General features: G+C 44.2%; 1 protein-coding gene across 1 annotated transcript in view; it reads left to right on the plus strand.

Moving 5' to 3' along the window:
- GALNT17 (polypeptide N-acetylgalactosaminyltransferase 17) overlaps nucleotides 1-27,616 on the plus strand; it is a 458,160-nt gene that overhangs the window by 146,309 nt on the left and 284,235 nt on the right. Inside the window, exon 2 of the mRNA XM_066382456.1 lies at nucleotides 14,858-15,041. Coding sequence (XP_066238553.1) covers nucleotides 14,858-15,041 — 184 coding nt within the window. The remainder of the gene's footprint in view (nucleotides 1-14,857; nucleotides 15,042-27,616) is intronic.

Consider the following 27,616-nt stretch of genomic DNA (forward strand, 5'->3'; position numbering starts at 1 on the left):
GCCTGTACCCACTGCTTCATGTCCTCACTGCTTCTCTCTCGGACCTCCTCCGGGCTTTGGGTCCCTGAAATTCATCCTGCAGAACTCCATGACGCCTCAGCCTTACTGAGGCCAACGGGCAGCTCTCAGGCTCCGCCCTCTCAGGGTTCGTCTGCATTCCTCTCAGGCTTCTTTTCTCGGCTCCTCTCTTTCTGGTCCCCATTCTTGTTGGGGTGCCCGGGCCTCAGTGTTCAGGCTTCCTTTTTCTCTGTGTATCTCTTGTTGCCTAGGTGCCTCTTCAAGAAATATGTCTGTAAATTCCCTTTGGACACTGGTGAACCCCAATTTTATATCTCCAAGCCTGACCGCACCCCACATCGTGGGCTTGACATGCCCAGCGTGGAATGTCTCAGGGGCATCTCCAGTGTAGTATACCCCAACGAAAATCTTGATTTTTGTGTCACACCCACTCACATCCATCTTTTCCTCCCCCATGTCTTCATCCTACTAAATGGCGCCGATATTTGCTCTTCTTCATTGCTGGGTTCAAAACGGTCAAAGTAAGCTATTGCTGAAACTGCTCTTTCTCTCACGCATCTGCAGATAAGCTGATGTGGGCAGAGTTGAGCTGGACTTGGTTCTAAGCCGCAGGTTGGCTCCAGCCATGTCTCTCATCCCGCTTGGACCAGCGGGCCACCTGAAGCACTGGGCATGGTGAAGGTGCCGGGACAAGGAGTCCCGGTCCAACCGTGCAAGCCCATGCCAAGCCTCTGCGCATGTCACAGCCACTCGTATCTCATTGGCCAAAGCAAAGCTAATGGCTAAGCTGAAGTTAAGGGTGGGGAAGAACACTGCCCAGCGGAGTGGTCCGGCCCAGCATCCACTGAGTGGGGATGTGCATTCTATGTAGGGATGTGGAAGACAGGGAATTTCTGTACGTAACAGAAATCTTGTGTATCCCCTTGGGGAAGAGCTTAAAGTAGGAAATGTTCTTGTAAGTAATAGGATCTTGTTAACAGGGATGTTTTGTGAGGAACTGGATGTTTGTTTTTTAAACTTTTGGTGCTTCTGAATAGGTATTTTATAGTTTCCAGGTCTTAATAATTAATTAGGGATGGTCATCGTGGTGGTGGTGTGTGTGTGTATGTGTGGAAGGAAGGTGATTCCTGAGGATTCTGGGGACTGAAAGAGGTGGCAATGTTTTCTTGCAATGATTCGGTTTTGTTTTGTCTTATTGTTTCTTAGCTCTCTTCTGGTTTCATGACTTACCCTCTGTGACAGGACGTGGTTAAATGTCACTCTAAATCTGTAGATGGTAGGATATTAATAAATTACATGCTTTTTTCAGAATTTGGTGAAGGTTAATGTTGCAAACCTTCACCGCCCTCTCTCCCTCCTCTGTCTCCCCTCTCATTAAGCCCTCCATTAGGCATAAAATTCTAGAAGGAGGGGTCAGGGCACGAGGGGGGAGGGACGGAAATGTCCGCGGTGGGCTGTCAGGCCTGGCAGGCGCTGAGTGGACGTGGCGCACGGCCCGGCCCACAGTCTCGCACGTTTGACGCCAGCACATTTCGTAGGTCACGGCGGGGGCTTCCTTCCACTCAGCATATTTCCCACCTGGCTCTAGGTCAGCTTTTAACACCCTTGTGTGGTTTTATAAGTGATGTGGGGCTAAGTGACACAATTAACCTGTGCAGCCAGCGTCTTTCATCCATCTGCTCCGAGCCATCCTGACGGCCGCCAAACCCTTCTTTGTTTCGTTAGAAATATGCTTCCCTCCTACACAGTCAGGCGGATGCGTCGGTCAGAGCGGGGGCCTGGCCAGGGCTCTGTGTCTGTCATCTCCACACGGCAGTGGGGGGGTGGGGGGTGTGTGCCGGTGTTGACTTGGCTCTGAGAGTGGCCTTTTTGATTCTCTTTGCCACAGCGTCATGAAATCTGAGAGCGCATTTCCTGACGCCATGCTTGGCGACCTGGAGTACTGACCAGGCTTCTAAATCTACCTCTGACCATCTTCAGTGACCTTAGGGACATTATTATTATTATTATTTTTTGTCCTTGTTGGATCTCTCTTTTCTCATCTGCTGAATGTGGCTGGGGCTAATCTGAGGAACAAACTAAATACTCTTTGTAGAAAGATTCCAGGAAGTATAAAGTTCATAATACATGTAAGGCATGTCATTTTGAATAAAACTGCAGTTTAAAAATTTATGGACAGTTTGTTCCAGAGGCACTTCAACCACATAACAATGATTCATATCTCTTCGAACTGCAAATGCTGCATGAACAGTTTGGCTAATGGACAAAAATGTACTTCCAGTATTCTGGGCTCCGGGGGAGGGGCACACTTCCAGGGACCTAGTCATCACCATTCTGTCTCTTAGGACCGAATTCTGCAGTGAATGACCATGTGTTATGGACTACATGTTTGTGTCCCCCCCCCCCCCAAATTCATGAGTTGCAGCCCTGCTCTCCATTGTGATAGTATTAGGAGGTGGGGCCTTGGGAGGTAATTAGGTTGGGATGAGGTCATGAGGGTGGGGCCCCGTGGGATTAGTGCCCTTATAAAAGGAGGAAGAGACACCAAAGCTCTTGCTCTCTCTCCATCACGTGAGGTCACAGCGAGAAGGCGGCTGTGTGCATCCGAGGGGAGAGCCCTCAGCAAGAATCAAATCTGCCAGCTCCTTAGTTTTGGACTTCCCCATATCTAGAACTGTGAGAAAAAATGTCTGTTAACCACTCTGTCGATGGTATTTTGTTACAGCAGCCTGAACAGACTGAGAAAGGATGGAAAATTTGAAAACATGAACATACAAAGGTGGTTGAATGAGTGGACATGTTTAGCCTGGAAAAAGAAAGATATGAGAACAAGTCATGATAATGTCTGTAGTATTTGAAAAATTACACGAAAGTGTAATTATATGCACTGTGTAAAAGAAACTGACATGTCGCTACACATTCATTCGAAAATTGCATTTAGAGTTTGGAGCTGACAAAATCCGGATCCGCCCTGTATTGCAGGGCTGGAGGATGATGCTTCTCTTGTTCTGGGAGGAAACCCAATATTACATGGCCTGGGTGCCGCTATTCTCTCTGGACTAGAACTGAGGGGTCTGGCCTGCTGACCTTTCCTTCCTTCCAATTCGGGATCCTAAGTTAGACCCCAGGCGTACTGGTGATCTTAGACTGAGGGAACAGTTTGCTCAGTTCTTTTTCAACAAATGGAACTTTTATGACTTCATTCAGATGAGATCGGGGCGCGTTCAGGGTGGAATGGCCGTAGACAACTTCATTCAAAAGATTAAGTGTAACATAAGCTTTGGACATCATGTCTTGGAGAAACACTGAGGATACATGAGAGAGAATGTCAAAGTCATCATAATGCTGATGTCAACAAATGTCAATGTCATTGTACTAATATATGATCTGGGGAATCAATAATGATTTGAATTGAGTTCATGAAGCAATGTTTACCAATTTTGGGTGTCTCCAGATTTCTATGTCAACCCTAGGGCATGATAATATATTTGGCCAGCCTAGACTGTAATGTATTCATTCACTGATTTTTTTTTCATTTACTCACTCACTTTGCTCATTCAGCCATTCATTCATGGTACAACATGTATGAGATGCTGACTTACTATGTACCAGATCACGTAAAAGACAAAATGATGTTTTTTTTGTTTGCAGAGGCCTGTGCTTTTGTGATGGAACAGTCCAGAACACGTGTAATACGCTTTATGAGCGATGCTGAGGTTGAGATTTGCACCAAGCAGCGTCTGACTTCCTGGGTAGGGTGGTGTTCAGAAAGGGTTTGCAGGGCTGTGGTGAGTAGAACAGGTGACTTGGCAGCTGCACTGAATGGCAGCAGCTTCCGATGCATCAGAAGAGAGTGGGGTCTCCGAAGCAGGGGTGGCTACAGAGGGAGAGGTGGAGGGTGAGCTGGGTGAGGAGTTGGCTAATGAGCAGTTTGTGTATCATACGAAGGTTTTGGATTCTTTTTTCCATGGGCAGCAGGAATGCACTAATGATCTCTAAGCAGGCAGTGATCGGGTTTGCATGTGAGAAAGCTCACTGTGAAGACAAGGCTAACAGTCGACTGCAATAACTTAAGGCAGAGATGACTTGAGCTTGAATCTGCGTGCTGGCAGGAGTGATGGAGAGGAGCGGAGGGACAGGATCAAGAAATATGCAGGAACTAGCGCCAAGGGTCACTCGAGTAATGACTTTAAAAATATTATATATGTATCTATATATATATATGAATTAAGTGATTTTAAATATATGTATTTAGCACAAATGTATACCGTTAGCATGTTTCACATACATATTGTATAGATGATCTATATCATAATGAAAGTGCTTAGTGCAGCGCTTTGTATCGAATGAACATTTGTCAGTTAATAACCAATTATCACTGGCATTTCTATCCAAAATGGTGCTGTCTTCTTCCTCTTTCAGCAACATTTCTGGACTAGATTTTCTGTCCAGTTGATCTGCCTGTCATTTCCTATGCCATTATCTTGCATTTTTTTATTTTATTTTTTTATTTTTAGAGCTTTTTGGTGTGTTCTAGTAAGATGCTAAGGTAAGTCCCTGCATGGCCCTATTCAGCCATTTCTCAGATGCCCTGCCCTTTTTTTTTTTTTTTTTGTATTTTTCTGAAGCTGGAAATGGGGAGAGACAGTCAGACAGACTCCCGCATGCACCCAACCGGGATCCACCTGGCACGCCCACCAGGGGCGAAGCTCTGCCCACCAGGGGGCGATGCTCTGCCCCTCCAGGGCTTCGCTCTGTTGCTATCAGAGCCACTCTAGTGCCTGGGGCAGAGGCCAAGGAGCCATCCCCAGCGCCCGGGCCATCTTTGCTTTAATGAAGCCTCGGCTGCGGGAGGGGAAGAGAGAGACAGAGAGGAAGGAGAGGGGGAGGGGTGGAGAAGCAGATGGGCGCTTCTCTTATGTGCCCTGGCCGGGAATCGAACCTGGGACTTCTGCACGCCAGGCTGACGCTCTACCACTGAGCCAACCGGCCAGAGATGCCCTGTTTATCTCTGTGATCAGGCTGTCTTCCTCAGAAAGGCTCCTCTCTCTCCCAGGCTGACCCGGGAGTGGGCCGGAATAAACCTGGAATTGTTGCACACTATTAAGCTTATGGCTGCGATGTCCTGATTTTCTGTAACTTTTATGAACTTACATGTGCTTTAGCACTGTAGGATCTCCCTGGGACTCTGTCAGGCCTCCCTGCAGACACCCCCTAGCATATGTTCCTCTGACATCAGGCTGTGTGACAAGATGGACTCTCTGGCCGTGTGTGTGTGTGTGTGTGTGTGTGTGTGTGTGTGTGTGTGTGTGTGTCGGGGGGGAGGGGTTCCCCATGCTGGGCTGTGGCTGCTGACATGGTGGCGAGCTTCCTGAGTTGACGAGGCCCCAGGTTGCATTTGGTACGGCCTCTATCTCTTCTGGAGTGTATTCGCCTGCTGAGAGTCCCATCCCTATTTCTGAAAGAATAATGTCAGCTCTCTGGAAACTCATAAATTTAAACTGTGATCCTGGAAAAACTTAGGTCCTTAGTCATCTGAAGGGAGGTGGGAAGGCAGGTCGGAGTTGATTTAGAACCTTGGCTCTTTGCTTTTGCCACCACTGTGGACCCTTGCCACCACTGTGGGCCCATCCAAAGACAGATGGGGAGGGGAGTGATTCACTCTCCCTGAGTGGGTCCCGGGCTCCACGTGACACAGAGCTGCTCTGTCCACGTGAGATATGGTGCAGAGATGAGCTATTAACTGCACTAGAAGGGAATTTCTAAAATTTGAAAAGTGGAGGTTCTTTTTATTACTTAACATTTGGAAAATTGGATAACTATTTGAGAAAAAAAATAATTCAGAGCCTCACCTCCCCATATATGTAAAATCTCCTCTCAGTCACGGTGCCAGGTTACGAATTGCTCCATGTCCCAACTTAATATCAGATAGGGCAACTCCTTATTATTACTCTTTTACAAAAATGCCTTAAGTTTGATCACTTCTGTGTTCCTCTGGGTTAATTTTAGGATCCTTCTTTCCTTCCTTCCTTCCTTCCTTCCTTCCTTCCTTCCTTCCTTCCTTCCTTCCTTCCTTCCTTCCTTCCTCCCTCCCTCCCTCCCTCCCTCCCTCCCTCCTTCCCTCTTTCCTAGTGAGAGGAGGGGAGATAGAGAGACTCTCACATGCACCCCGACCAGGATCCACCCAGGAACCCCTGTCTGGGGACAATGCTTGAATCAACTGAGCTATCCTCAGTGCCTGAGGCTGACACTCGGACCAACCGATGTATCCTCAGTGCCCAGGACATGTTGGAGAGGAAGAGAGAGAGAAGGGGGAGAGAGAGGGGAAGGGAAGCAGATGGTCACTTCTCATATGTGCCTTGACCGAGAATTGAACCCAGGATGTCCATATGCCAGGCCAATGCTCTATCCACTTAGCCAACTGGCCAGGGTCATATTTCTTAAGTTCCCCCCCAAAAAAATTTTTTTTAAAAAAGAAGAAAAGAAAATTCGCATTTGGAATTACATTAAACTTATCCAGCAGACCCTTGAATAACATTGTTTCATTCAATATCATTTCATTACAATGTTGATGAAATGCCATGGGAACCTAACTCTTGTTTATTTTAATTAACCTGTGGTAAAATTGGTTTTGTCACGTGGTTTCACTTAAAGTCACAGAACCTATCTCTGACGTTAAGTGAGGACTCCCTGTACATTAAAACAGAAATTGTATCATAGCATTTTATCTTTTCATTCAAAAACATGTCTCCCTCTGCCAATTTGTATATGTCTCATTTTTATCCCACTTAGTAAAATTTTATAATTTTCCTTCTATGATTAAAGTTATTTCTAGGCATATTGCAATATTTGTTGCACATACAGAATACATTGCATTCTGTGTTCTAGTTGATTGTGGCCAGGATACAAAACACTATTAGCTCCGACCTTCTGCGTGCCCCAGGCCAGGCAAACTGCCTTTCTTAGCATCCTGGAAGTACTTACTTTCTTTACTGACGTGGCCATCTCCAGGGTCACCAGGGCCCAAATCAAATGGCCTTTTCCAGGCGTGCTTTGTCTGCCACATTCATCAGTGCAGACTCTCTTCTTCTTTATGAATATAAATACACTATAAGATGTAGCCTTACCCCTTGTCTTCTTCTATAAGATGTTTTTTTTCTCATGGACTTTAAAACTTTCTTTCTTGACATCACTTTATAATAAATGGCCCAAAATTCAATCTTTAGATCGTATCTCTAGTCATCCATGTACTCAAAAGTTTTAAGATCTTCTAGTGTGTCAGGGACCAAGGTAACCACACCCCTGTCCTTAGGGAGATAGGAAGACTTCGGAGTCTTTCCTGTGGGGATAGGTAAGATGTGTATCTGTCAGGATCCTAGCTGGAAACAGATGGCACATTCAGAAGGGACGATTGGAGAGATTTAGCAGAACACATACAATAGTTTGGGCAGAGTTGAGGGAAATCAGCAAGGAATAACAAGGAGTAGTGAATTGCTGTAGGGCTGGCAGCAGAGGAGGAAGGGGGTTACCATGCCAAGGCTGAAAGGGCCAGAGGAGGTAGTGGTTGACAGAGCACAGGCTTAGCCGTGACCCCAGGCTAACCCTAGGAGAGGGCTGAAAGGGCCAGAGGAGGGAGTGGTTGACAGAGCACAGGCTTAGCCGTGACCCTGGGCTAACCCTAGGAGAGGGCTGAAAGGGCCAGAGGAGGGAGTGGTTGACAGAGCACAGGCTTAGCCGTGACCCTGGGCTAACCCTAGGAGAGGGCTGAAAGGGCCAGAGGAGGGAGTGGTTGACAGAGCACAGGCTTAGCCGTGACCCCGGGCTAACCCTAGGAGAGGGCTGAAAGGGCCAGAGGAGGTAGTGGTTGACAGAGCACAGGCTTAGCCGTGACCCCAGGCTAACCCTAGGAGAGGGCTGCCTGAACGCAGCTGGGGCGTGGAAGAATGCAGCCTCTACTGAACCTCTGCCCAGTCAGGAGAACACCGGGGGAATCAATACCCCAGCCTCTCTCCTGTTCTCTCCATCAGTCTCCCCAAGGCGTCACCTTTTGGCTGAACCCAAACCAAAGCAAGGGAACCTTGATGATGTCTATACAGGTCTCTCTCCTGGGACATGCAGCAGGGAAACAAGGTATAGAGCGGGTATGGAGAGAACCATGAAGAATATTCAGTGTAAGTTTTATGGGATGACTGACCTCAACTTACTTTTCCTCCCTTCTATCCTCAACTTCTTGTCCAGTAACACCAGTTGGCTTTGCAGTCTTCAGCTAAAATAGTTCAGGAGGCAGTGCCGGATGGAAAGAAGGGAATCGTGAGTCCCTCTGACCTGGTGCCAAGCAGCCACCCCATTCTCTTCCCTCTTTCCCTCTTTGCTTCTTCTTCCCTTTGCTGACTTCCACGCCTCCAAGTTCAGATGCCCTGCAGCAGCTGCAGCTGCTTCTGGCCAAAAGCGAAGGGTGCTTTCCGAAAAGAAGGCTCCCTGCGTCAGGGAGTCATCCCGGCTTGCTCCAGGGACAGCTTTTCTCAGTGAAGCGAAGACCAACTTGAGCCTTGTTGGTGAGCTTGAACTCTCTGCCAACAGTTTCCTGGACCTGCTAAGGAACACGCATTAAAATGCCAGTGAAAATTTTTGCTGCTTTGTTGAACCTTTCTGGCAGATCAAATTGGGGGGAAAATGGGAGCACACGGACCGCAAAACATATAATTCATAGATGTCACGCCGCACTGTGAGGAATGATCTTTTTGAGGCTGCTACGTGGGTGCCTTTCATAATGGGGGAAGTAATGACAGAGAAAGGGGAAGAAATCTCACTGGGAGCCATCATTCCCTGTGTGACCTTGGTGGATTAGCATGCATTCCTGGTCTTCATTCCTGCGCCATTGTGTGATAAATTGTCCTGCTGGCTGGCCCCTCTGCCTGCATTGGGAAGGCTGCCGGGGACCATGCCGGGCCAGCACAGCTGAGATGCATTTTAGCTCCGAGACGGCATTTAACGATTTGGGATCGGAAGCTGTCTCGTTAGACTGGACAAAAGACATGCTATGTCATCACGGGAGGAAAAAGATGTGCCAACCAAACCACACAGATGAACTAAGAGGAAGAATCGGGTTTTCCACTGAAGCTGCTGAGTTAAGTTGAAGGCCAGTCTCGCCCCGTTCCAATAGTTTCTTTCCCTCGACTCGTGGGCTCCATGCTGGTAGGAAAACCACAGAAGGCTGCGTTCTTGGCTTGTGAGAAAAGAAAGCAAGTGCTGGGAAGGAAGAGGAAATGCAGGGCGAATGGTCGGAAGTACACAAAACAAGAGCAGAAAAACCCTCTGTCAGTAGTCTCTTTATCATCTTTTTAAGATTAGGCAATAGTTCACAGATTCTGTATCACATGTATGTAAGGCAATAAGTATATCATGAATACTAGTCACAGCCGCCTCCTGCTTCATCCCAGACCCATAGGGTCCTTTGTGTGTCCTTCCCCAGTCACGATGCACTCTCTTTTCTTGTGGATGTTCATAGTTTCACTACTTAAGTTTCTATCTCTGTATTTTGATTAGTTTCTGAAACTTTGTAGGAATGGAATAGTATGCATTTTAGATGCTTACTTTTTGCTTTATGTTGAGTTTATGATATTTATCCATTTATCTGCAAGTCACTCATTTTCATCGCTGTATAGTGTTATTTTCATGAGTTTACTACCATTTATTTACCATTCTTCAGCATGTTTTCAGTGCTGGGTTTTTCTTTCCTACAGAATTTCTTGGATAGAGCATTTGTGTGTGTGTGCTGAGGGTTGGAAGGAACATCATGTTCTGTTTCTATTACTTTCTGGATGATCAAATAATTAATCCTCTGAGCCTCCATTTCCTCATCTCTGAAATGCTCATGGTTATATCTACCCTGCATGTCTAATAGAAAAATGGATATAAAAGCACTGGAAAAAATGAAAGTCTAAACAGTAATCATTACTGGGTGGAGAGAGAGTTTCCAAATGGATTTATGAAGACAGGAAGCTTAAACCACTTGGCTCATATTGGAATGTTTCTGTAATTCTTTAAGTATCAATTCCTTCAAGTCTTGAGGTTCAAATGTAGTTGAAGATAGAACATGCCAATAGAGCAGAGAAGAAATAACAGAAATATGCGATTCCTACTCTAAATATGGTGGAAGTATTCAAGAGGAGTGTGGTCAGAGGACAGTTCCTGAGCATGGTCTATCTTTCTTCTTCTTGCTGCTCAACATTCCTCCCACCCTCCCAACCTCCAACCTTTATCATGGCTACTGGCCTCTTCATGCCGATGATGCCAGGTTCATATCTCGGGCCTCCTCTGCCATCTGAATGTCCATTCTTGTGTGATTCAGCCCCCACTGGGCATCTGATTCTATGCAAATGTCCCGTGGACGCCCCATATATCGCATGCGGAGATTGAACTCTTCTTCTCATACTGTCTTCTGTACGCCCCATTCTTGGGAGTGGTACCACCACCCTGTCCTTCCCCTGGAACCCCAGGCTCTCTCACTTCGTCCCTCTCTCTCACCCTTACACTTGTCTGTCATCTGCCTTGTGATGGTACCTCTTTAATATTTCTCAAGTTTCTCCTCTCCTTTTAATCATCACCACTGCCTTAAAGGGGACCCCTGCCATCTCTTGTCTGGGCTGCTGCAAGAGCCTCAGAACTGGTCTTGTTATGTGTCATCAAGCTCAGGTGTATCCGCCTTTCTGTCTCTAATTATATCCAGAACCCAGGCCTGTCCGCCTTTATATCTCTAACTATATCCAGAACCCAGGCCTGTCCGCCTTTATATCTCTAACTATATCCAGAACCCAGGCCTGTCCGCCTTTATATCTCTAATTATATCCAGAACCCAGGCCTGTCCGCCTTTATATCTCTAATTGTATCCAGAACCCAGGCCTGTCCGCCTTTATATCTCTAACTATATCCAGAACCCAGGCCTGTCTGCCTTTATATCTCTAACTATATCCAGAACCCAGGCCTGTCCGCCTTTATATCTCTAATTATATCCAGAACCCAGGCCTGTCCGCCTTTATATCTCTAATTATATCCAGAACCCAGGCCTGTCCGCCTTTATATCTCTAACTATATCCAGAACCCAGGTCTGTCTGCCTTTATATCTCTAATTATATCCAGAACCCAGGCCTGTCCGCCTTTATATCTCTAATTGTATCCAGAGCCCAGGTCTGTCCACTTTTATATCTTGGACTATATCCAGAACCCAGGCCTGTCCGCCTTTATATCTTGGACTATATCCAGAACCCAGGCCTGTCCGCCTTTATATCTCTAACTATATCCAGAACCCAGGCCTGTCCGCCTTTATATCTCTAACTATATCCAGAACCCAGGCCTGTCCGCCTTTATATCTCTAATTATATCCAGAACCCAGGCCTGTCCGCCTTTATATCTCTAACTATATCCAGAACCCAGGCCTGTTCACCTTTATATCTCTAATTATATCCAGAACTCAGGCCTGTTCACCTTTATATCTCTAACTATATCCAGAACTCAGGCCTGTCCGCCTTTATATCTCTAATTGTATCCAGAACCCAGGCCTGTCCGCCTTTATATCTCTAATTGTATCCAGAGCCCAGGTCTGTCCACTTTTATATCTCGGACTATATCCAGAACCCAGGCCTGTCCGCCTTTATATCTTGGACTATATCCAGAACCCAGGCCTGTCCGCCTTTATATCTCTAACTATATCCAGAACCCAGGCCTGTCCGCCTTTATATCTCTAACTATATCCAGAACCCAGGCCTGTCCGCCTTTATATCTCTAATTATATCCAGAACCCAGGCCTGTCCGCCTTTATATCTCTAACTATATCCAGAACCCAGGCCTGTTCACCTTTATATCTCTAATTATATCCAGAACCCAGGCCTGTTCACCTTTATATCTCTAACTATATCCAGAACTCAGGCCTGTCCGCCTTTATATCTCTAATTGTATCCAGAACCCAGGTCTGTCCGCCTTTATATCTCTAATTGTATCCAGAACCCAAGCCTGTCCGCCTTTATATCTCTGACTATATCCAGAACCCAGGTCTGTCTGCCTTTATATCTCTAATTATATCCAGAACCCAGGTCTGTCCGCCTTTATATCTCTGACTATATCCTGAACCCAGGCCTGTCTGCCTTTGCCAACCATGGAACCTTAACAAAGTTACCACGTTCTCAGACTCAGCGTCTTCATTCGTCAAATCCCGATGGTTATAACACCCGGGAGATGCTCAGTAAACGGTACCTGTCACTGCTGTCTGTGCCTGGGGCCTGTCCTCACGCCATCCAGCTTCCAGGTGAAATTTCTAAACTGTGCCTCACATCTTGTTATTTGCTTTAGGCACTTTGTCATTTATAGATAAAATCCTGAGAGCTAGGCTTGCATAATGACTCCTGTGGGCCCTAGGAACTTTGGCTGTCGTGAGTTTCTTGCTCCATAAAAAAAAAAAAATTAAAAATTATATGACTGCATTGTTGAGATTTTAAAAGAAATGTAAACATTTTCCTGGGCCCCTAAAAATATTCAGAGTAGACTGTGTCTACTCTGAAAAATAGATAAATCCTCCCCAAAAGGCACGGGCCTTTTCCCTCCCCTCCCTCTCTCTCTTTCTCTTTCTCCCCCTTCTCTCTTTCTCTGTGTCTTTTTCTTCCCTCCCTCCTTCCTTCCCTCTTACTCCTTCCTATCTGTCTTTTGTGTGTGTGTATGTCATTAATTTTTGTTCTTTTTAATATGGTTTTCTTTAGGTGTCTTTTTTTAATAACTCCTTGGATTAGGTACTCATCTTATTATCAGTCTTTCCTCCTATCCACCAATGTATACATTTATATGGTTCCTTCCAGCATTTCCATCACTCAGAAGACCCCTCATCCATGTTAGCAGTCACTTCCCCTTCCTCCCTTAATCCGCTCAGCCCTAAGCATAGACTGATCTACTTTGTGTCTCTAGATATTTGCATATTCTGTTCATTTCATGTAAATGGCATCACACAGTATGTGGTACAGTATTTGCTGACTGGCTTTGTTTACCTGGCATAATGTTTTTAAGGTTTATCCATACTATAACCAGCATCACTTCTTTGTTCTTTTTTATTGCCAAATAATATCCCATTGTATGGATATGCCACATTTTGATTATCCATTCATCAGTTAATGGACATTTAGTTATATGAATTCTTCTGCTTTGAACATTTGTGTATGCGTTTCTGTGTAGGCATATTTTTCATGTCTTTTGGGTCTCTGCCTAGGAATGGACTTGCTAGATCACATGGTAACTATGTTTAGCATTTTGAAGAACTGCCAAATGATTTTCTAAAGTAGCTGCACCATTCTGCAGCCCCCTAGTAATGGAGCGTTAAAACCCAGCACAGGTGTTTGTACTTGACATGGGAAGGGCTCTTGTAGATTTTTTGAGCATGGTGACAATGATGTTATCAGAATATTTGTTGCACACTGATGTGGAATTAAAGCTTAAAGACCAGGAAGCGGGTAGGAAATGCTGGAGTAATTCAATTCTCAGTTGATGGTGCTTCTGTTGGGATGATGGCAGGTGGAAAAGATGTCAGGGCTCCCAAAGGATGTAGTGGACAGCGGACATGATCCTCGGGCAGGAAAATGATGTGCTCCTGAGATTGACTCTGAGATGCTGGCTCCAACTTTGCTGTCTGATCTTGATATCACCGGAAGTAAATTTCTGTTTTGAGAGGAGCAGGAAAGGGGATGAATACTGTCTTGCCATTATGTGATAGAGGACCATTATATAATAAAGGGCCCTGTGACTGGAGCAGATCTCTGGGCCTTTATCTTGCCTGGGGATGCTTTCCTGGAAGGTTTTGGGTCCTGCCAGGCGAGCTGGGCTGCCCACTGTGAAGGCTGAGGGGGCTGTCTACACCCCTAGTCCATGTGCTTCCTGCCAGGGGCAGCGGTGAGACTTTTATAGCTAGAGTCCTATGTGTGAGTGCATGTCTGTGTGTGTGCGTGTACTGAGTAGCTTGGGCATTTGAAATGGCCAACGGGAATGAGAGCCCTTAACATCAAAAGTTTTCTAGCTGAATAGTAAAACCTCCCATAACTCTAGGGTTTAAAAATCGCCCATCAAGCTGTTTAGCATATAATGGAAGAGCAGTTATAAAGCTGCCACCATCCCGGAAACTTGCAGTTGCTCAGTGAGGCTTGTCACCGGGGCCTCCTACTCGATTTAGCACAGTTATCACCTTTATGGGCTTTTTTTTTTTTCCCCTCTGTGATTTACTCTCAAGCATTTTGTATTTCCTTTGCCATTTAGATGAAATTTAGGTAAAGAACTGTGTCAGGCTGTTACACGCTTTAAACTCACGATAAAGTCAATCTGTATATTGTTCTCTGTTCAAATGAAGTAAAAACACCGGCGTTTTGGCAGTTTTCCTGTTATGGGCTCTTCTTATCCTGGGTTGTATGTATCGCAGGTCTCCTGGCCTAGCTAGCCTTGTTGTTACCAGCCCCTTGGAGAGAGGAGAGCAGGCGTGAATAATAGCCCCAGTTCTTTCCCGTTTCCTGTGTCCTCCTCGGTTCCCGTTTCTCCCGGTCTAGGCACTCTCGTTTATAGACCTCAGTTCTCAAAAAGGGAGACAGTTTCCTTGCCGGTAACAGGACCTATTCCCACCACTCAAAGTTACTTTGTCCTTTCTCTCGACATAAATGTGTTCAGAGCACATTCCCGAGACTGATGAAACGAGAACGTCGTTTTTTTTCTGTGACAGGTAATGTTAGAAATTCCACTGAAGCTGCCTCTGAGCTTGAATGACATATCCCGATATGGTGTTTTTTCTAATAATTCTTTCTCCCTTTCCTTTTTCTAGGCTTATCGAAATCCCTTGGACTTATTGAAGGTTATGGTGGGCGGGGCAAAGGGGGCCTGCCTGCGACCCTTTCCCCCGCTGAAGAGGAAAAAGCCAAGGGTCCCCACGAGAAGTATGGCTACAATTCCTACCTCAGTGAAAAAATCTCACTGGATCGGTCCATTCCGGATTATCGGCCCACCAAGTAAGTTCTGTTTCAGCCCCGAGCCTGTGACGTTTTCTCATGGGACTTCTAACTAGCGAAGGAGCTTCTATCCCAGGCTACTGAGTACTGTTGATGTTGTAGTAATATAAGGTTATAGTAATTAAATATATAGAGATATAAAAATATGGAAGATAAATAAAAGTAATTAAAAAGATATTAAAAATAATTATTAAAATTAAATAAAGTTATGCCATTTAGATAGGAATTAATATAGTGGCTTAGTGCCATAAGTCTGTAATGTGAGAAACAGACTCTGACTCATAAGCAGGGCCCAGTTAGGGTGTGTGTGAAGTTATACATAGATAAGAAGTGGCTTGGTGTTATTTACATTAACTTTGTAAATGAATGTAAATAACATCTTAAAAAGTGGTTTAATGTAAACATTTTAGTAGATTGACATAGAGGGGGTTCCCTGTGAGAAACTCCCAAAAAGGTGGTTTGAAGTGATAATCCTGTAGATTGACACCTGTTAGAAGGCGTTGGCCAGAAAAGGTACTAAAGCTGAGGGGCCCCTGCTGCAGTAGTCGCCCAGACTCCAACGTGAACCTGGACTGTCTCCACGCCACTCTGAGCTCTGACCAAAGCCAGCCGAGAGGAGCACGCCGACGGGGCCCCTTTAAGCTGTACCCAGGTACGCCAAAAGGATTTGTGAGTAATAAATTGCCTGTGTGATTATTGCAACTAATTTGTGTGTCGGTCGTGTTTTTCCTCCGGTGGCATTTAACAGTAGCATCCTCATAGCCGCCTCAAGAGTAGTCTCGAAGAGGCTGCCAGCCCTGCTGATAAGCAGTAGTGTCCCACTGCACCGGGAAGTCGAATCAGGGACACCTGATCGACATAGAGCTTGGGTTCTACTGGGACAGTTGATCATGAAATGGTAACTAAATTAAAATTTTACATTTTTATAAAAGTAACCCAGAAACATATACAGTGTGTCCGTAAAGTCATGGTGCACTTTTGACCAGTCACAGGAAAGCAACAAAAGATGATGGAAATGTGAAATCTGCACCAAATAAAAGGAAAACTCTCCCAGTTTCATATCTATTCAGTGCAGTTTGATGTGGGCTCACGCACAGATTTTTTAGGGCTCTTTAGGTAGCTATCCCGTATAGCCTCTACAGACTTGTCACTAGCTGATGGCCTACCAGAACGGGGTTTCTCCACCAAACTGCCGGTTTCCTTCAACTGCTTATCCCACCGAGTAATGTTATTCCTATGTGGTGGCGCTTCGTTATAAACGCGCTGATATTCACGTTGCACTTTGGTCACGGATTCGAATTTAGTGAGCCACAGAACACACTGAACTTTCCTCTGTACCATCCACATCTCGACTGGCATGGCCGTGGGCTGCTCCGCTGTATACACGGTGTTATGTCATCATCTGCGCATGCACACATGCTGCCACATCATCCTACAGAAACTGGGAGGGTTTTCCTTTTATTTGGTGCAGATTTCACATTTCTATCATCTTTTGTTGCTTTCCTGTGACCGGTCAAAAGTGCACCATGACTTTACAGACACACTGTATAATAGAAAGGTCTGCAATACAAAAATATTTTAAAGGAAAAAACAGAAACGACTATGAACTCATTACCTAGAAACAGCAACTGGTAAAATCTTAGTGTATTATCTTCAGTCTATTTTCTCTACAGATTATGAGCGCATGATATATTGTGTTATCTTTTTTTTTATTTAACATGATTTCATGAGCATTTTCTGATGTCATTACAGGTAGTTATGATCATTCTTTTTTATTGTTCGGGATATAGGTTATTTTTAATTTTTCATTATCATAAGCAACACTTTGATGAATATCTTCCCAATTAAATCTTTATGTGTATTGATTTGATACTTATTTTTGTAATCCACACTTCTCAAAGTATAATCGTTATATCCTGTCATAGGAATGTTTTTGGAGGCTCTAGTCACATAGTGAGATAGTTCCCTCCAGAAAGCTTAGAGCAATCTCTACTACTTTTGGAATTTTATTGGCCCATTCCAAAACTGGGTGCTACCATGTAAGAAATGCTTTGCCAAGCTAAGCTGATGGGTGAGAAAGTACATCCCGTGGTTGTTTCTACTTTTATTGTTTGGTTTGAGATTTACCTTTGAAACAGTTTGTTTTCATCTTGGTCGTCTCACGAAAGGTCTTTGTTCTGTGTGCTCAGATTTAAGAATTATTTGTTTTCTCCTTGTGAAATAGAGGAATGACATGGCTCATAGAGTCAAGATGCAGGAGGAAAACCTATTTTCCAGGCAGGAGTCCACCTTGGCCTCTCAAACAGATTTTTGGTTTTCTGTTAGATTTGGAGTGTCTCTCTTTTTCCATTCAGTGTTCCCTTGTTTAGAGAAGATTATTTCTTTTTCAAATGGGTTTTGAACAAATCAGTTAAGTATCCTGGTTACTGAGAAAAATAGATTCGAGATAAAGAAAATTATCTTAAATGGATTTAAAATTGCAGGATTAGCCGTGGAACCTGTTAAATCTCTCTCGCTGCCTAATAAAGTATATATTCATTTGAATCACTAGGAAAACACACATCACCCCTGTTGGAAGCTATTTTGTATTCCTGGACTTTTGCTTTCAAAAACATCTGGCTGTTTTCATTTTCTGGTACTCTTTGATTAGCCTTCCTTATTTGGACGTTGGCAAATAAACAGAGTCATATTTTTTTTTTCACTCCTATGAGCATAAAAATGCTTCCAACATGGAGCTACTGGAAATGGGTCAGTTGAACAAACATTAGTGAGCAACTCAACTATTAGGTGCCAGATGTTTTCGCCACGCCAGAGGTAGAGCATCAGGTAAGACACAGTTCTTGCCTACCTGCTATTTGTCTAGGGAGGGAGATAGATGTGCAGGCAGATTAGTTCAGCACAGTGCGTTCTGTATGGCCTATATCAGGTCAGATGTATACATCGCATGTGCAGGGAGGATCTGGGGAAGATTCCTGTTAAAGATGGTGCCTAAGCTTCATCTTGAAGGGCCAATAAAGGTTGGAAAATTACAGAAGGGAGAGGGATAAGGGCAGACCAGGCAGGGGGACAGCAAGGTCAGAGTGAGGGGTGCAAATAAAAACATGGCGTGCTCAGGGAAGCATGCAGAGCTCCATAGTGCTCTGTAGGGCAGCATGGTGGCTGGAGCATCCCACTTATTTCCGGTCACTTCTGAAATTTTATTAAGATAATAATAAGAGACTAGAGAGGATAGCGACCTATAAAGGACAAGTAAACAGGCAGTGACAGCAGGGAAGAGTCACCTGCAGAGTTTTAGAAGATGCAAGGAGGATGGATGAAAGGGAACTGACGGCAAACTGGATGAGGCTGAGACCCAGCCTCCTGCATATGGTGGAGAGTGGTGGTCAGAGCAGCAGGTGCAGCCTCATCTCACCTCGTCACACCGTGTCACACCAGAGGCCCTGGAATTGGGGGTTCTGGGTGCTTGTGGTGTTTGGGAGGTAGATTTGAATAGGACTGCAGTTGCATCTCCAGCTCTTTTCTCCAACTCTGCATAACCAGAGGCTTTCCTTTTCTACCTAGTGGAATATGAGAGGGTTACTCTCTGGAGAAGGTGAACTCTGTGTTTTAGTTCATGAAACGAAACGTAGTCGAGGACAGAGGGTAAGGTGCATACTAAATGGGAACGCCCTCAAGGCTTTTAAACCTTGATCATCAAAGTGTTTGAAGAAACCACTCTGAGGAAACCATCTAGCCTAGAAAAAGACCAATAGATCTGATAGCTGGCGATATATTCCCCAATATTGTTGGGTTCTGCTCATTAGGTGTTAGTAAGTTGTGCCTGTATAAAACGCCATCCAACTATGCATAGCTGTTTTACTCTAAAATAAGAAAGGCAAACAAGAATTCCTAGACATCTCAGGAGAGTCTCTGTCATAAAAGGCCTTAGAAACAACAAAAGTGGAAAACATTTGGAGGAAACAGAGACTATAAACTTTAAAACAGTAATTCATGATGTAGAGATATCATGAAGTATTGTGTTTTTATTCACAAAACAAGAGTCAGAGAATAAAAAAAAACAAATCATGGAAATTATGAGATAGAAATAAATAATTCAAGAAAAAGTTGGAAGAGTATTGTGGAACTCTTCTGGAAGATAAAGAAAGAAAATAAAAAGATAAAAGTAGGAGAGAAAAGACTTAAAAAAATTATGTCAGTCCAGCAGGTTCAACATCAACTAATTGGAATATCAGAAAAAGAACAGAAAAAAAAAGGGAGAAGAAAATCATCAAACAAATGATACAAGAAAATTTCCCAGAACTATAGTGCTTTTAGATTGGAAGGTCCCACCTACCCAATGCCTACATGATGAATGAAGGGAAAAAATTAAACCCAGATTAAGAAATGTAAATGTAAATTTTCAGGACAGTGTGGATGAAAAGAAAATCCTAAAAACTTTGTTATAGAAAAGTGACTCAAATATAGTTGATAATGGATTTCTTAGTAGCAACATTAAAAACTAGGAGACAAGTTAAAAAAATATATTTTCAACTTAGAATTCTATAGTCAGCCATAGAATAGTCTTTGCCAATAGGAAGCACAAAGTAAATACATAACATTTATGTAGGATCTCAGCAAATTCACCTTCCCTGCATCTGTTTTCAGGAAGCTACTCAAGGACATGCTCCAGTAAAACAAGGGAGTAAAGTAAGAAAGAATGTTAATAAGATTGAGGAAACAGGGGATTCAAATGAGAATATTTAAAGCAGATCCCAGAAAGATGATGAAGGACTGTTCCAGGGTAACATTCCAAGGTGGCAGCTGTGTAGCAGGCCAAGAGATCAACTGTTTCACTTTGGAACAGAAGGAAGGAGGGCTACGGGAGAAATGTATCCAAAAAGGGGCAGGGGATAGAATTATTTGATTACTTAGTGTTTTTGACTATGTCGGGATTTTTAAAAATTATTATTTTTAATGAAGTATAATTGACATAAAACAGTTTACTTATTTGAGATATATGATATAATGATTTGATATTGTTGACATGGCTAAATGATCACTACAATGTCTAGTTAAATTCCATAACCATACATCCTGACCCATGGTCACTGGCTTGAACCCAACGGTCACTGGCTTGTACCCAAGATCATTGGCTTGAGCAAAGGGTCACTGGCTCAGCTTGAGCCCCCTGGTCAGGCACATTATGATAAGCAATCAATGAAAAACTAAAGTGATGCAACTAGGAGTTGATACTTCTCATCTGTCTCCCTTTCTGTCTGTCTGTCTCTCACACAAAAGAAAAAAAATTATCACCATACATAGTTACAGAATTTTTTTTCTTGTAATGAGAACTTTAAGATCTCTCTAAGCGACTCTCAAATATGTAATACAGTACTATTAACTATAGTTGCCATGGTGTACATGACTACTCCATGACTTATTCATTTTATAACTGGAAGTTTGTATCTTTTTACTGACTTCACCCATTTCTCCCACCCATCCACCCATGCCTCTGACAGCCGCCAATCTTCTTCTCTGTATATATGAGATTGTTTGTTGTTAGATTCCTCACATAAGTAAGTATGGCATTTGTCTTTGAGTTATTTTGTCTAGTCATAATGCCCTCAAGGTCCCTCCATGTTGTTGGAAGTGGCAAATTTTCATCCCTTTTTATGGCCGAATAGTTTTCTATTTTGTATGTGTGTGATCTATATTTTCTTGACTCATTTATCAGTGCACACGTAGGTTTCCATCTTGGCTATTATAAATAATGCTGCAGTGAACATGGAGGAGTGTGTACCTTTTCAAATTAGTGTTTTAGATTTCTTACGATAAATACCCAGAAGTAGGATTTCTGGATCTTATGGTAGTTCTAGTTTTACTTTCTGAGAAACATTTATACTGTTTTTCCTTGCTGACCACATCAATTTACATTCCCACCAACAGTGCCCGAGGGTCCCTTTTCTCCACATTCTCACCAACACTTATTATTTCCCGTCTTTTTGATAATATCCGCTCTTAACAGGTGTGAAGTATTACCTCATTGCAGCTTTGCTTTGCGTTTCCCTGGTGATTAGTATCAGTTGAGCATCTTTTCTTATACTTTGGCCATCTGTATGTCTTCTTTGGAAAAACTCAGATCTTCTGCTCATTTTTAAATTGGATTTTTAAAAAATTGATTTGTATGAGTTTTTAAAATATATTTTGGGAATTAACCCCTTATCAAATATGTGGTTTGCAAATAGTTCCCCCATTTATTAGGTTGTCTTTTTATTTTGTTGATGATTTCCTTTGCTGTGTAGAAGCTTTCTAGTTTGATGTAGTTCCACTTGTTTAGTGTTGTTGCCTTTGCAAGATTTTTTAAATCATTCTTTTAGAAATTTTTGGGACTGAATTTATAATAGACACAGAAAAAAAATCTTGTGAAAAAGCAAAGCAATTATTACTTGCGCACAAAAGAAAAGAACAAAAATTTCTTCAGAAAGGAATTGCAACTCTGGCTCAGCTATGAACAATGTAGCCATACAAATGTAAATAATGGATATTTATTTAACTACAAATTATGGTCTAACTATATTGGAAAAGGGAGAAGGCGAAACGTGTGTGTGAGGTGGATAGTATAGGACAGGGGTCCCCAAACTACGGCCCGCCCCCTGAGGCCATTTATCCGGCCCCCGCCACACTTCCCGAAGAGGCACCTGTTTCATTGGTGGTCAGTGAGAGGAGCATAGTTCCCATTGAAATACTGGTCAGTTTGTTGATTTAAATTTACTTGTTTTGTTATTTTAAATATTGTATTTGTTCCCATTTTGTTTTTTTTACTTTAAAATAAGATATGTGCAGTGTGCATAGGGATTTGTTCATAGTTTTTTTTTATAGTCCGGCCCTCCAACGGTCTGAGGGACAGTGAACTGGCCCCCTGTGTAAAAAGTTTGGGGACCCCTGGTATAAGACAATTAAATCTTCATCTTTAGAAACAAAGTCAATTGAGAAAAATGTCTACTGTGTAAACATCAAGGAATAGTCGCATAACCACTGTTATTTCGAAACAGAAATTAGAGAAATGGGGATGAGACTGTATATGTTTTGTTTTGTTTTAATCAAACAAGGTTTAATTAAACAATAAATGTAAATCTATACCAAAAAATTAAGCCCCGCCTGGGAAGGGTGAAAGGAGGGGAGAGGAAAAAGTTGGAGCTCTAGGTTGATTGACGTGGCCACGTTTGCCTTCTAAGATTATTTCTCTCTGAAGGAGGAATTTGAAGGTGGAATTAGAGATAAATTTAAGAGCCTGCTCACAGGCCATACATGATAACCGGGGTGGGGGGCACCATTGTAAATTGTGGGCTTCACAGCAGACATACCAAATTAACCTTTTTAACTGCAAATTAATCCTAGCTGTCCAGGAGTGGGACAGACCTTGCCTGTAGAAGCCGCTGTGTTGACATTTGCGACATGAGAATGTGAAGGGAGACAGCCGCCTGGGGCCTCCTCCCTCCCCTGTGGGCCAGGCCCGGGAGAAATGGTTCCTCAAAGGGCAAGATCCCTCTTTGTGAAGCGCCCCCAAGACATCCCCCGAGTTTAGAGAATTTACATTGGCTAATTCCATTGCAAATTTGCTGCCGAACCTCCTGTTTCTTTCTTACTGTTTTATGATTATTAGCACTCTGGAGAAAATTGTTTCTCTTATTAATATGAATGAAATTTTTAGGTAGTAGTGAGATTAACCATGTGCTTGTCACATTTCATGCATATGAATTCCAAAATGCTGTTTTTCATTTCACTTTTATTCTGCGATCTTTTTTTTTCTTTCTTTCTTCCACCGGACAGATATTTTAAAATTGTATGAATCCCAAACTGTCAATATTTTCATTTTCCTTTCTTTGCTGCTTCAGAGATGAGGAAGATACCATCCCTCAGATCCTTATAAGTATTCTCTTCTGGTTAGTGTGGCTGTCCCATGACTCATATTTCACTCTTCCATCTGTCTAGAGTTTATTTTGAAAGTACACGATATGTATCCTTTCATTTAAAATCTTTGCCCGTGTTTTTTCAAAGCAGCTTTTTTCAAAAAAAAATTTTTTTTGAAAATAACTTTTCTTTCTCTTATTTGGAAGTGCTAAATGCGATACCTTTTATGCTTTTGATCTGTGTCAGTGGACTTATTTTCTAGGCTCTATGCTATTCCTTTGGTCTGTATTTCTTTTCTTTCTTTGTTCTCTTAAAAGAAATGATTAAAAATGACTTTTGACTGACGTCTCCAATATCAGCCAGGCCCCACGCTGTTGGCCTGGAGAGAGGCAGGGCCATCTGGGCTTCCCGGGAAGTCGGAGCTGGTGGGGGGCGCTGCCTGCTCACAGTCCTAGCGCTGCTCCCAGGCGGCCTTAGCAGGGAAGACTAGGGACCGACTGCGCTGTCCTGGGCGAGAGTCGGAGGGCAGCACAGAGGTGACCTTGGACTTTAGGGTGAGCAGGAATCTCTCCTCCAAAGAGAACACAGGGCGTTTGAGAGAGAGAAGAGCGTGCACAGGAGGAGGACAGAGGATCATGGGAACAGCACAAAATCTTTTGTCTGAGCTTCGAGTTTCCAGGGTGAATTGTGGAAGGGGTTGGGAGTCAGAGGGAGTCCCACAAACAGCTCATGTGTTAGGCGGGGACTTTATCGTTTCAGTGGAGGCCAATGAAGGGCATGAGGCAAGATGGTATTATTGTTGTCATACTCTGATTTAAAAAACAGTTATGACGTAACTGCGGGAGAAATGTAGGGGATAGGTCAGAGGAGGGGAGGCTACTGGCAGGATGCCTCAATGTAAGCCTCTTCTCCATCCACCAGCGTTCCCTGAGCGCCAGCCATGTGCGGGCCACCGCCCAGTAGAGAGAGGAGAGATTTCTGATGCTGCCGTGAGTGTTTTGTAGTTATCACCAGGCTTTCATAGCCATTATTTCTGTGTCACAAGCCTAGGATGAAGAAGAGAACGGGGCGGAAAGGCTAGATTCAAGAAAAATTTTCTGAGAATCAGCAAGATAAGGCAAGTAATTGAATGCGGTTCCTTGCTGGGGAGACAAAGTGGAAGGGAATTCGTTAACCAGGAGAGAGAGTCCCGCAGAGGTTCCTACGTTGCGAGGAAGACAGCAATTCTGCGCGTCCATGGTTCCCCGTAGTTATGGGTTTCCTGAGGTTATAACACGAGATGAATCTGTTCAGCGTTTTTTCATTATTTGGCTATGTGTGTGTGTGAATGAGAAAGTAATGTTTGGTGACCCCAGAAGCCAGACAGGGGTTTCTAACCCACCCCCACTCTTTTTTTTCCCATGCAGAGAGATACCATTCTATATTATAGAATGGCATATTAATTATCTGCTCGCCCAATTATCTCTTAATGTGGAGAAGGGACCACCTAGCAGCACAGAAATCTGTCTGTGTTTATTAAAGCCACTGCTGAGGTCCCTGAACACATTTTATAGCTTGCTTCCTCCTCCCATACTGGGTAGGTAATTTATGGGTGGTTTCTACTACTGTTATCTTCAATTTCTCCTTTGGCCTCCAGCTTATAAATCCAGATGTCAAGTTCCTTTAGAATTCATTTTGCTTCACTCAGAAAGTCTCTTCTTCCCCTTATTGCCACAAACGCTAAGCTGTTATATTCCAACGGTAGCTGCTTTGGACACAGATGGAGTGAGATGTCCGTGGACCAACCTCACGTCACGTCCAGTGGGCAGCTGCGTGTTTGGGTCTGGATGTCAGGAATGATGTCTGGACCGACTATGGAGATTTGGGAGTCATCCATGCCCAGTGGGTCTTTTAGGTTGAGTCGGGGTATGTATGAAGTTGTGTGCCTAGGTGAGGTACCCTGTTATAATTCAGAGGCATGAGTCTACTCATTGGTCAGGACTCAACTGAAGGTTTCCTGTTCCTGTGAAAAGGAAACATCTGATACTCGAAGCTGTGACTGGGATTTTCCCCTGAATTTTGCCTTGGGTGTGGCTCCTAGGTTGGTTTTCCTACAGAATGAAAGCACCTTAAAGGTGGTCAGGCATCCTCTGTGAAGCTTTCTCTTTCTCAGAGGTGGACACTGAGGGTCGCTATCCAGAAAATACTTGCTGGTTGAAATAATAAATAGGTACATGCTTAGTCGTATCTCTCAACCACCAGCCTCAATAATTATTCCCTTTTATTGACTGCCTTTTATGTTTTTGTCACTGTGCGGCATGTTTTATTGATCTTGTTTAACTCGAACCGCTCTCTGAAGTAGCTGTTACCACTTCTGTTTTATCAATGAGATGGGGCAGGCGGGGGTGGGGGTGAGGAGGGTGGTTTGGAGAGGTTGAGCAATCTGCCTGGGGTCACACAGCTCCTAAGTGCTGGCGCCCAGATTCAAACCCAGCTGTGTGTGGGGGTCTTCAGGGCCTGTGCCCTGCGTCCTCCACACCAAGTGCTCGGCCTGTCCTTCCATATCCATGGAGTGGAACCCTCTACCACACTGGTATCACCAGGAGGAGAAGAAGTTCTGAGTCTCCGAGGCAGGACAGTGTCCCTGTGGAATTACGTGTGTGTGTGTGTGTGTGTGTGTGTGTGTGTGTGTGTGTGCGCACGTGGGGACGGGTTCTTCCTTAGCTTTCTCCTCTTGGGTCCTGTGATCCCTCTCAGCTGTAACGGAATTCCACAACCACAGGGGCTGTGTCTTGAACTTGATTAACTGTTGCCTTGCTAAGGTTGCCTAGTATGTTGTGAGATGTAGTTGAAACTCTCATTAAGGAACAGAGTATTTATTTTTATAAAATCCAGGAAAAATACATTTTAGAAACTATTATTATGTTTAGGAAATGTCCCACCGTAGAGTTGGTTGAACCTAGAGGCACAGCCACGGTGGACTTCTTTTTATCAGAGCTGGTCTGCCCGCAGGGGTGGGGTGAAGGGAAGTATGCAAGCAGGGGTCCCTTCCCTTATTGATTTGTGAGGACGTTCATTCCTGAAGTTATTTGGGGGTGAATGTTGATCCTGCATTTGTGAGGGCCCTGTACCTGAAGAATATGTCTAGATCACTTAAAAACCTTAATGAGAGGCTCTGGCTGGTTGGCTCAGTGGTAGAGCATCGGCCTGGAATGCAGGAGTCCCGGGTTCGATTCCTGGCCAGGACACACAGGAGAAGCGCCCATCTGCTTCTCCACCCCTCCCCCTCTCCTTCCTCTCTGTCTCTCTCTTCCCCTCTCACAGCCAAGGCTCCACTGGAGCAAAGATGGCCCGGGCGCTGAGGATGGCTCTGTGGCCTCTGCCTCAGGTGCTAGAATGGCTCTGGTTGCAGCAGAGCGACGCCCCAGATGGGCAGAGCATTGCCACCTGGTGGGCATGCCGGGTGGATCCTGGTCAGGCTCATGCAGGAGTCTGTCTGACTGCCTCCCTGTTTCCAGCTTCAGAAAAAAAAAAAGCCTTAAAGAGAGAGTGTTTCCTAGAAGTCAAGAGTATGGACTTGGCACTCTGTGCTCTAAGTCAAGCTTCACCTCCTACCGGCCATGTGACCTTCGGCGAGTTATATAACTTTCCTGTGCCTCAGTTTCCTCATATGTAAAATGGTGATGTAATGGTACCTACTTTATGGAATTGTTGTGGGGAGTAAATTGTTACATGTGAACCACATAGACTAATATACCAGGCATTAGTCTCAGCCCTTCTCATGCATTAATGATATCTGATCAGTAAACATTAGCTGCAATTATTTTTAGAGAATCTTTACCATGCATTCATCTTATCTTTAAAATGCGTTGCATGGAATGACAGAATCTGCAGGAAAGCATCACCCTGAAAAGTGGGTTACAGCTGTTTGACTCACTCATATGGAAAACTTAGATCTAGGGTAATTAGCATTTTTTTGTCCCCAGCTTGGTACAGAAATCCAGGGCACCTGGCCTGAGACAGACAGACGGCTGTGGAGAGTCCCTAAGAAGGGCCCGCTCACTTTCTAAGGCTCTTCTGGGAGGGGTCAGAAGGTTCAGCTTTGAGATTCATAAGGTCACCCCTGAGGGCAGCGGTGACTCGGGACAGCGGGTGAGATGGGGCCAGCTGCCTCCCGCTTCTCCTTTGCCATCATCAATGGCGGTCAAACCAAAAGCACAGTACAATGCATGGTCTTACTTTTTCACCAATTATTTTTTCCCACATATGAAAATAATTTTTTCATGGAAAGGGCTGAATATTAAAAAAGCACATGATAAAGTATTTCTCAAAGTAAGGTCTTTGGAGCTTGCTAAAAATGTAGGTCAGCAAGCCCAACAAAGTTCCTGGACCTGAAGTCTCGGCCAATTTCTATAAATTAATTCTGTTTTTTGAGAACCTCTGAAAGGCGGGGGACTTGCGAAAGATTGGGCGTCGCTCAGCTGTGCCTTGTCTGCAGAACGTGTGTGCGCTCGGTGAAGTTTCGATTTTTTTTCGAGACTTTCTGTAAAGCTGCCCTGATGTGGAGCTTGACAGGGCCCCCAGAGCTCGGGCGGGGTGGCTGAGAAGGGTGTAGGGACTGCTCCCACATTGCGGGTTGGTCTGGGTGGGATCTGGGCCATAGAAAGAAGACCCTTTATTGCCTGGATCGGATGCCCCCGTCTTAC

Source organism: Saccopteryx leptura, chromosome 4, assembly GCF_036850995.1.
Source record: "Saccopteryx leptura isolate mSacLep1 chromosome 4, mSacLep1_pri_phased_curated, whole genome shotgun sequence".
NCBI lineage: Eukaryota > Metazoa > Chordata > Mammalia > Chiroptera > Emballonuridae > Saccopteryx > Saccopteryx leptura.